Source organism: Aptenodytes forsteri, unplaced genomic scaffold (genome assembly GCF_000699145.1).
Source record: "Aptenodytes forsteri isolate BGI_AS27 unplaced genomic scaffold, ASM69914v1 Scaffold459, whole genome shotgun sequence".
NCBI classification, from domain to species: Eukaryota; Metazoa; Chordata; class Aves; order Sphenisciformes; family Spheniscidae; genus Aptenodytes; species Aptenodytes forsteri.
In genome coordinates, this window is record NW_008794121.1 from 702,273 (window position 1) to 712,416 (window position 10,144).

At 46.9% G+C, this 10,144-nt stretch overlaps 1 protein-coding gene across 1 annotated transcript in view; it reads left to right on the forward strand.

Annotated features, from left to right (window-relative positions):
- SPCS2 (signal peptidase complex subunit 2) overlaps positions 1-9,695 on the forward strand; it is a 13,019-nt gene extending 3,324 nt beyond the window's left edge. The window contains exons 2-5 of the mRNA XM_009276915.2: positions 6,467-6,550; positions 6,893-7,053; positions 8,574-8,708; positions 9,441-9,695. Coding sequence (XP_009275190.2) covers positions 6,467-6,550; positions 6,893-7,053; positions 8,574-8,708; positions 9,441-9,627 — 567 coding nt within the window. The 3' untranslated portion in view covers positions 9,628-9,695. The remainder of the gene's footprint in view (positions 1-6,466; positions 6,551-6,892; positions 7,054-8,573; positions 8,709-9,440) is intronic.
- Positions 9,696-10,144: the final 449 nt, after the last annotated feature.

The following is a 10,144-nucleotide window of genomic DNA, read 5'->3' on the forward strand; positions in this document are numbered from 1 at the left end:
CTGTGCCCCCTCCCAGCTTCTTGTGCACCTCCAGCCTTCTCAGTCGGTAGAGCGTGGGAAGCTGAAAAGTCCTTGACTAGTGTAAGCACTGCTCAGCAACAACTAAAACATTGGTGTGTTATCAACATTGTTCTCACCCTAAATCCAAACCACAGCACTGTACCAGCTACTAGGAAGAAAATTAACTATCCCAGCCAAAACCAGGACAATATGGATGACTGCAATTGAAAACACTTTTATTTTCATTGATAATATGTATATTCATAATTTCTAAAGAGTATAGTTTTCTTGCATCTGTCTGAGATGATGATATCCTTACTATCCCTGAGAATTTGGTGTTTTTTCTTCAGAACGGTGGATTAAGTTGTTGAGCGAATGCTTTTAGGGAAAGGTGTGCCAATGAAATATTCCTGGATATCTTCTGCAAACGTGCTCGGCTTTCGGTTTTGAAATGACAGCGCTTTGTGGTTAAACTCCAGGAACTGTGGAAAGTATGCTCTCGAGGCGTTCCTGCTCCTCCTGACACGTTCTGTGGATGCTGAGGTGTAGTTATTTCGGAAGGAAGAGGAGTTGTTGGTAAGGGAAATAACGCTGTTGGTGCGGGAGCTGAATCCTTTAGCGAGAAACCGTTGAATAGTTTCAGCATACACACACTTGATGTTCTATCTTCTTTTCCCTCTCTCCCCCATGCTGATCTGTGTGCCTTCATTTCCTCCCCCTGGATGACTTAAATGAAATCTGGTCATTCCTGCGAACCGGTCTATATATTGCTGAGGTATCATCTGGAGAACTGTGGTCTTAGCTCCATAATTTCCTAAAATATTTCTCAAAGAGAAAAATAATGGGTTATCACCGAGGCTTTAAAGTCTTAGGACAGGTTGCATGTTTAGCGTATCTTTTCATACTTAGCTAGTAAGCTAAATCAGGGTGAGTTTAGGGAGATTGGGGTGTTAACTATCCCATTTTTTTGTCTTTCTCAAGTTCTTTCAGTGTTTGTGAAAATCAGGTAGCTCCTCCTGACCTCTCCCTACTTAACCAGGACCACCTAAGAGTGCACACTCACTGACTTCAAAATGGCGTGCAGCAGCGGCTACAGTCCTTTTGAAGACCTAGAGATTTCACCCACTTAGCACAAAACTAAGTTATTAACCACACTGCCCCTACTAGAGCAAAACCTTCTAAGGTTTTGCAAGCTCCAGGACTAAAACCACTTCCTGAATACCAGCTGCCACAACTGCCTTCAGCTCCTGTGCCCCAGAAGGAACTCTCTGGGACCAGGGGACATTGACTCTGAGTACAGTCGGGCAGCACGGGTATTTTGGGGAGAGTGAGGTCCAGAATTCCTTCCTCCAAGGCAGAGGCTGAGCTAGTCAGAGCTGAGAACGGCCATGCTGACTCGCCGGAGTTTGCTACAACTCTTCCTTCAAGAGGAAGAGGAGGGAACTGATGTGCAGTGAGCTGTCCCTGGAGTCTGCCACTTGCAAATCCTGCTTCTGCCAGGCTCGTGGTGTGCAGCGTCGCCGTTATTTCAGAATTTGTGTTGGGGGGGTGGAGACCTGCGGTCTGGGACTCGCTGCTCTGTGGGCTGCAGCCCTACCTGCAGGAAGAGGCAATCAGCTGCAGTGTTAGCTGGGTGCCTTGAGGGAGTCGATGTGCATCATCTGCTGAGGCTCTTCCAACCTCCCTCGGCTGCAGCGTTGCGTGTCCCGGTTTGAAGAGTTTCTGATTTAGGAAGGGGAGGTTACTTTCTCTTCATCCCTGTAAAAGAAAACACAAATTAGATGCAGAAACATTACTCCCCTTGAAGAGTTTATGTAGTCTACAACTGGTGCTCCTCTTGCAGTAGCAATAAATACTGTATGACTTGATTATTTATGTTTGTAATACCCAAAGTACGCCATAAACTTCAGAGCAATATTTGAAGAGACAAGCTAGCTACCCAGAAGATGTTGCAGGCTAAAATTGGACATGATGTAAATGAGGCTGACAGTAGCAGCAGAGGGAATAAGGCAAGGGGGGGGGGGAAGTTAAGTTTGTGCCGTGTCTTTCTTCTGAGATGCGAACATCTTGAAATTTCTCGCGTAGGATTTTTCCGTGCCTCCTGCTTATGAGGGAGCTTTGTGAGGGGATTTAAATGAAGGTGATAGCTTGGCAAACGAGCCCTGCGAGCGCTCAGATCCTGCGGTGTCTGCTGTGAAAGCAAGCACTTGCTTTGCTGTCCCATTTTTTGGAGCTAACAGCAGAATGCTCCCCTGCTGCAATCCAGCTGCAGGCAGCGTCTTTACTCCGGTGTGAACAGCTGGGGCCCTTGCGTGCTTCTAGTGTCAGATCGGTTTTGCGGCTTTCTGAAATTGCGTTTCTGATTTTATTCTTTGTTTTTAAGTAAGGTAACCACTGGCTATATTTCAGCCTTTGCTCTGAAGCCTTGTTCTTACACGGGTACGCTTTCAGGTACCAAATCCACTTCCTAGCTGTGCCTGGCTGTAGAACACCGTATTTGCTTCCCATTCATAGTTAGGATGTGTTCAGGACAAGTATGATAACCTTTCACTTGGTTTTTAAAATGAAGGAATCAAATCACACGCAAACTAAAAAACTGTTTTGAAGTGGTTGGGTTTTTCTTTTCCTCCGTCAGACTGGAACCAAATCTGAGCTTCTCTTTTGAAGCCTTTGGAGCTCGTACTCGAAGTGCTCAAAATAAGTAACTGGTTGAAAAATACCATCCACTAGCTGGAGGAGCAGGCATGTTTGCATCTGCCAGGCTCCACAGGACACCCGTGCAGCTTCACCTTCCCTCCCCAACCTGCGCAGGCAAGGCAGGGCTGTTTTGCAGAGCCGAGAAGGGGTGGAGGCTTTCCCCCCTGTTTGAGGGTGAGCGCTTGGTGGTAGGGGCCGAATCTCCAGCTCTCTTCCAAGCTGAACGTGGGGATAGCCATCAGTCGAAGGTTTTGCCCAGGGTTGCACTGGTATATAGACCTCAGTGTACAGATGTGCATACGTTTCTGTGCACATCTGGACACAGAGGTAGCGTGGATGTTGATCGTTTCCTTTGAGCACCTCCTTCTGCTCCTCTTCCACAGCACTGGCACTGCAGGTGCCAGCGCAGCGCAGCGTCCCAGCCTCTCCCTAGCTCTTTGGTCCTGCAGATCAGCCTGGAAGAATTAAGAGAAGCAGCAGCAGCCCTGCGGTGCTGTACCGTGTTAGGAGGAGTAACCTCGTGGGAACATCAAGACCAAGGTAAAGGGAGGGCTAAAGCTTCTCCCTGGCTGAAGTCCCAAACCGCAGATGTGTCCCTGTTACGAGGTCCCTTCTGGCATGAACTGTACTGGCATTATCAAGCTGTTACTGTCTTGAAGCAGAACAGCCTCAGTCGCAGGGAAGCCTGAACAAGAACTGAAGAACTGCTGGTTCAGCTCGTTGCTTTAGACAGTCTAAGATTAGATTTTTTTTTTTTCTTCCCTCCAGTAACAGCTTTATTTGAAAAAATATGTCATGTGGGCTTCACATCTACCCCTGAAAGTGCTGGTTCTCTGTTAAGAGATCGGTATCAGTGAAATATCACTGATGTCATCTGGCAATTCCAGTGTCAGGTGGTTCGGGACAGAGAGCAAGAAGCAAGAATCCAGCTCTTACTCTGTGACGGGCTTCCTGGATATACGTTATTATGGCAGTGCCTCGACCCATTTTACATACAGATATTCCCCTCCATGCAAGTCCTTTCTGCAAGTGAAGTGTTAGCGGTCCTGTGCCTCCAGGGCTGGTTTCCAGAGTGCCTATAAAATAGCTTTAAAATCCTGAGGTTTTTAAAAAAGGCCTTGGGCTTTATTTTCATTTATTTCTTGATTCCTGAGCTTTTCTCATTGGTGTTTTCCAGCTATTCTGTCTTCAAGTATATCTAGAAAGCTGTTGGTTGTATTTGGGAGGAGAGGAGAAATTTTAGCGTAAGCCTTGATTCCATCCTCACGGCCTTTAGGAAGCCAAACCAGACATAATAAGATTGATTAAAAACTTGAGCGTTGGTGATGGGATAGATGCATTGTGCTTTAATACCAGGTAAACCATGCTGTTGCCAAAAGCAAAGATTCCAATATCAAATATTTAATCGTAAAACATATCACAAAAATATCACTTGAGCGATACCTTCTCAAGTATCTCTGGATTCTTGCTCTCACTTAGGAACAAGCTGGAGAACGCTGCCATATTTTATACTAAGGATTGTCTTGTTTTAGCCCTAGAAATGTGGAAAACTGTTAGGCAAAATATTTGCACAGATGTATTTTTTACTTCTTCAAAATGATTCCTTTAGTGGCCTTTGGAAAAAAAAAATAAATCACAACTGTACTTAAAGGCAGATCTGGTCTGAAGGAAGGCTTCAAGTGGCCTGCTGAGGTTCCTTGTGCCGTTAAAAACTTCTCATTCATTTTGTTCTTTATTATTTGTAAAAAGCAGCAGGGGGAAGGGTTGGCCGGCTATAAAGACTGAGCCTTTTCAGGGATTTCTGTCAGTAACAAAACTAAACTCTGCAGGCTGAATGACGCCTTCCCTCGCGGGTAAGGCTTGCCTTCACTCGAGCTGTACGAGTACAATAAAGGACAGGATATTTCCCCACAGTCACATTTGAGTTCAGGGTTCAGTTATTGGCGTACCCAGTAGCGAATCCAGCTGTGCTGCGTCTTGCACACGTCTTACTAGTCAGTATTTTTGTCTTTAAAATAACAGGACTTTTCTGCATCCTACAAGAATCGGTCTGTAGCAGAAGTAGCTGGTGCTATTTCAGGAAAGTACTCTGGTTTCGGGTTCTGCTAAGCAGAGTACATTTCCATCTCGGCAGGCTCGCTGGCTTTCCTTCCTCTCCCTCGCGAGAAATGGAGGCCGCACCTGGGAGCGGTGAGGTCAAGTCTGAATGGGTTTCCTCAAAGCTTTTTTGATGTATCTGTGAGATGAGGACAGAGGGATTGGGTGTTGGTGTTACTACTGACTTCTGTTACTACAGACTTCTGACTTCCAATTCACTAATTAGGAAAAAAGGTATTTTTTTCCTCTCCCTAGTCTAGCTCTTGATACTTTAATCTTTGGGAATTCCAAAGGGCAAGAAATAAAACTGTTGTAGATGCTTTTATAAGGAAAAATAAATCTTTGAAAGAATTGTTCTGTATTCTTTCATGGGGAAGGGTTTGGCTTTCAGTCGTCGTGTGTGCTAATTAACCTTAGGAAAAACTGGTGGCTACGAAAAAGTAGCCACCTAAAGTATTTTGTAACTTACACCGACGTGAGAGCTCTTTCCCGGTTGTCCGGGACTTTTAAATGCTTCTGGATGTTTCTTTTGTCCCTCATAAACCAGCTACTGCATGTGTACGCACAGTGACGCCTAATAATTCATAATAATTCAATAATAATTCAATAGTGCACCTAATAATTCATACCTGCAGAGCCTGAAGGATAATCAGGCTTTTCCCTGTGCGAATAATTCAAATAATTCAATAGTGCACCTAATAATTCATACCTGCAGAGCCTGAAGGATAATCAGGCTTTTCCCTGTGCGAGTGTAGGGGAAGTAGATCAGGTTTTACATCTTACTTTAAAATGGTTTCGTTCCTGCCAGAGAAGGGAAATGAGCTCTTCTGACAGGTAGTTAATAGATCCAACTTGTGAGCTTCGAGAGCAGGAAATAACAGGAGTGAAGTTGGGGATTGCTTCTAATGGCAGCTAAAATTTGAGCTCAAGTCGCTCAACTGTTTGAAATAATTGACAACTTGAAATACACAGGGCTCAAGCTCACGTGTCTGACTGTGGCTAAAAGGAATAACGTTACCAAAAAATAATATAGTTCAGAGGAAAACTGACCCCTTTGAAAAGCTGAGCCGTTGTATCTGAGATTCATTACTGATGACGGAACAGATTATGAGGAAAACCTGAATTGAAGAGTGACGGAGGCTTTTGGTTTTGTTCTGGGGGATGGTCTGACTGAAACTTCATTTCTTGTTCGTGCCTTTATATTCTCCCCTTGTACCCGGATTGTTAAGGGTGCCTTGAAATTTTCCTCCTCTCATCAACCCCCAAAGAGTCTGTTTGTACCAGCTTGGCTGAAAAGCGTGAATACCTTCAAAGGCAAGAATTAAGCCATAAGTGACACTTTCTGTGGATGGCAGCGGGAGCAGCGAACGCAGAATCAAAATTAGAATACAACTGATGTAAAAAGTCACTTCAAATACCTTCGGTACCCACGACAAGATGTCCAAGCTCAAATCTGCAAGGGTAGTGGGTACGTTGGTGCTGAGGTGACTTTTGGTGCGATACAGCTGTGTGACAGGCCCCGGATTCCCTCCGCCTCTGGTCGGGTTTTCCCAAACAGGTAGGTATTTTCTGGGTTGCCTCCTATCTTTGTGCTCGCGACAGGAACAGGCGTATTAAAACGAAAGGCTAACCCGTGCCAAATTCTCTTAACTCCGTTTGGTTTCCGTTGCAGTGGAAGATCGACGACAAGCCGGTAAAAATTGACAAATGGGACGGTTCAGCTGTGAAAAATTCTTTGGACGATTCTGCCAAAAAAGTACGTTCTGCGACTGCTGATTTCTCCCTCTTGGGAAACACTCTGTTTTCTTAAGTTTCTACGTTTAGTTTAAAAACTCTGTAAACCGTTTTGGTTTGATCGTGAAGCGCCCGTATGTGTGCTGGTTCCGTAGCGTCTCTTGTGATTCCCATGGCTAAAGCAGTGTTTGTGCTTAGAGTATCAGCAATTACTACGATGTCCGGTGCAGACATGAATTCCGCATAAAGTTTCTGCTCAGTTTACCCATATAATTGAGATTGTTTTACCTAAATCCTTTCCAGAAGCAGTTTGTCAAATTTGTGAAAAGCACAAAATAAACTCGGCTGCGTGTTTCTCCCGCAGGTTCTCCTGGAGAAATACAAGTACGTGGAAAATTTCCGTTTGATCGACGGCCGCCTCATCATCTGCACAATCTCTTGCCTCTTCGCGATTGTAGCTTTGATTTGGGATTACCTGCACCCTTTTCCTGAATCCAAACCCGTTCTTGCCTTTTGTGTTGTATCATATCCTTTACAGATGTTGTCTCATTTATACCAAAAGGGTTTTATTTTCCCCGTGAAGCACAAGAAAACCCTTCTCTGTATTCCCGTTTTCGGGCCCGTGGGAATTTTACTGCCCCTGGTGTGGAGATCAGCTGATAATCAAATAGTTTTCATGTGATGGCAAAATTCCTGCCTGGCTGGCTGTGACACACCTAAATTTGGGTGATCTGTGGGTCCAGCCTTCCCCTGCAGCGGCGGGGAAGCCTGGAGCAGCAATTCGGCTCACGTCGGAGGAGTCAGCAGCCGCCTGGGCAGCTGATCCGCTCTCCAGGCTCCCGACTGCGTTGAGGTGATTTCCCAGATCTCAGACACCGACCGCTGTGGAGTCTCCCCCACTTAGGTGCGTTAATCTCAGACTGAAGATCGGCCCTTGAAAGCTTCGGGGGTTGGTTTTGTGTTTTGGTTACGTTTTTTTAATTCTACCTGTAGCCTGGTCACAGAGACATCTGCTCTTTCCTAATCTGACGGATCAGGTACCAAGAGCGAAGAGTAAAACAGAGGTAATTCCTGCCAGCACCTCCGCCAATGGGGAGCAGACGCTGCATTTAGGAGGGTAGCGCTACAAACCAGGGTTCGAATGTTTAGATGTCAACTCTGTTTAGAAGTCAACTGTAAGATTTCCAGTATTGCAGCACGCTGGGGGTTGGGGGGGGGGGTTTCTGTTTGGGTCAGCGTGGCACCGATTTCCCTGCAGCTCCTCTAGCAAGATAGACGCCTGCGGAGGTTTCGCAGCCTAAATGTACGTGACAGATGAGCGGCGCTTTCCAAGAGCTGCCGACGGGCCCGCTTTCAAGGGCGGCTTTGATGGTACCAGCGAGGCAGCGTGAACTGGTAGCCTGGAAGCTTATTGCCGGCCTGGGAGTCTCTGTGCTGCTCACGGCTGCCTGATCTTGGGCAAGTCATTTCGTTGTTCCAGGCTACGGTTCTTCTGGTTGGCTTTCAGCGCAAGCGTTGAGATAATTCGTCTTGCAGCACTTCAAATTACTTAATTCCAAAAACGAGACACATTAGTTGCTTGATCTGTGCTTGGGAGGAATGCGCAGCGATTAATTCTGTGGCTCGCTTGGGCTCACGTTTTCCCACCGTCTCCCAACAGATGTCGCTCCACAAATTTAGCAAAATAATTGAAAACAGTATTTCGTCGTCGTGATTTCCACTTTGCTTCACGGTTTCACGAACGAACGAAGCGTTTTATGTGGCTGGAGAAATCCCTTTCGGGAAAGCGTGTTAGGGAGTCGTCGCTTTCCCCGCCGCTTCCAGGCATTGATTAATGCTCTCGTGTCAACGGCAAAGATTTAAGGAAGTGTCCCAATAATTATTTAATTTCTCATGCTAACGAGGCATCAGCCAAGCATCCTGTTTGGAATGATAATGTCGCGAGAGGTGGTTAAACAACGGTGTCCGAGGGGATCCGAGCAATTTCTCTGCCTAATTTCTACCTCTAATTGCAACTTTTTAGTTTCCTTAACTTTTTTTTGCACATATTTTGTGATGATGGGAATCCTGACTGTCTATACCTCATACAAAGAAAAGAGCATTTTCCTCGTAGCTCACAGAAAAGACCCTGCGGGGATGGACCCCGACGACGTTTGGCAGCTCTCCTCCAGTCTCAAACGGTATCCTTCGCTCCGGCAGCCCGGGCTTAGCGAGCGGGAGCACGGCGGCGCGGTACCGGCACGGCTTCGGTTTGCCTGCGCTGCGTGCGCCCGTACCTACCGCGCGCTCCACGGCGGGGCAGAAAAGCTGCGTTTCGGGTAACTCGTAAACAAAATGGGGGAAAATATTGGCGTCTCTGCGATACCGGTGCCTGCGCACCAGGGACGTGAGCTTTCTGCAAAGGATCGGCTACCGTGCCGTGATCTTTGCGGCTTCCCAGGCGACTCGTGATTTAACATTCACCGCAGGATATTACTGCTCGGAAGTAGCAGCGATCTGTGGCCGGGCTCGCCGGGCTCGCGTGCACCGTGTCCGTATCTCTCCGTAGCATCACCCTAAATATTTTCCTTTGGTTTTATACCTACAGACCTGTTTCGCTCGGTCAGAATCGATCTAGAAATGGGAGCGGTGCCGAGCGGTTATCTGCCGCCAATGTTCACGTTTCGCTTCTCTTTCATTGGGAGGGCGGTTTCGTCACAAAGAGTATAAAATAATCTTTAATTGTGTCATAACTGACGCCTGCGTATTGCAGCCGTTAGTGCCCATGTGGGGTAATGTTGGGGGGGGACCGGACCTCCGCTCCTGGGGGCTTTCCCCTTAACAAAGCCGAGGATTTCTCCTCGGCTTTTCGTTGGCGTCTCAGCTGAGCCAGACTTAAATTCCGCTCTGAAACCTCTCTGCCCTCCCTGCAGGTTTGATGACAAGTACACCCTGAAGCTGACTTTCATCAGCGGGAAAACCAAACAGCAGAGGGAAGCCGAGTTCACCAAATCCATCGCAAAATTCTTCGATAACAACGGGACGTTAGTCATGGAGGCCTACGAGCCGGAGGTGTCCAAGCTGCACGATAGTCTGGCCCTGGAGAGGAAAACAAAGTGATTTCTGACGCCGCCTGCCTCCTGGGAACGTGCTAAATTAACACCAATAAAGTAAAATAGCAAAGAAAGTGAATCGTTGCCTCTGTTTTTGTCCTGAAATCCTATTCCATTTTTGATAAGCGGGATTTTTGATCTTGGATCCAAGGTTTTTGAAGCTACGTTGGTCTGTGTGCCTGCCTTTCTGGTTCTGCCACCTCCGGGGCGGACCTTGGAGGAGGATTTGCCCGTGGGGACCCTCAGGAGGGGAGACTTGTCACCGACGCCCCCCCCCCCCCCCCCCCCCTCCTCCTTCGCCGTTTACCTGGCGGTGCTTTGTCAAAGAGCTCCGTGCCATTTCACTAACGTCGCCTTTCCCTTTTGCGTTAGGAATTCAGGACAAAATCCTTCTGTAAAACAACTGTCCGCTCGCAAACACGTTTTCTTTATTTTTGTATTTATCTAATTGGGGTAGGGGATTGTTTTGTATAAAAGCCTTTTGGGGGGGGGGGGGGAACCAATTATGCTGTTTCTGTTTGTTG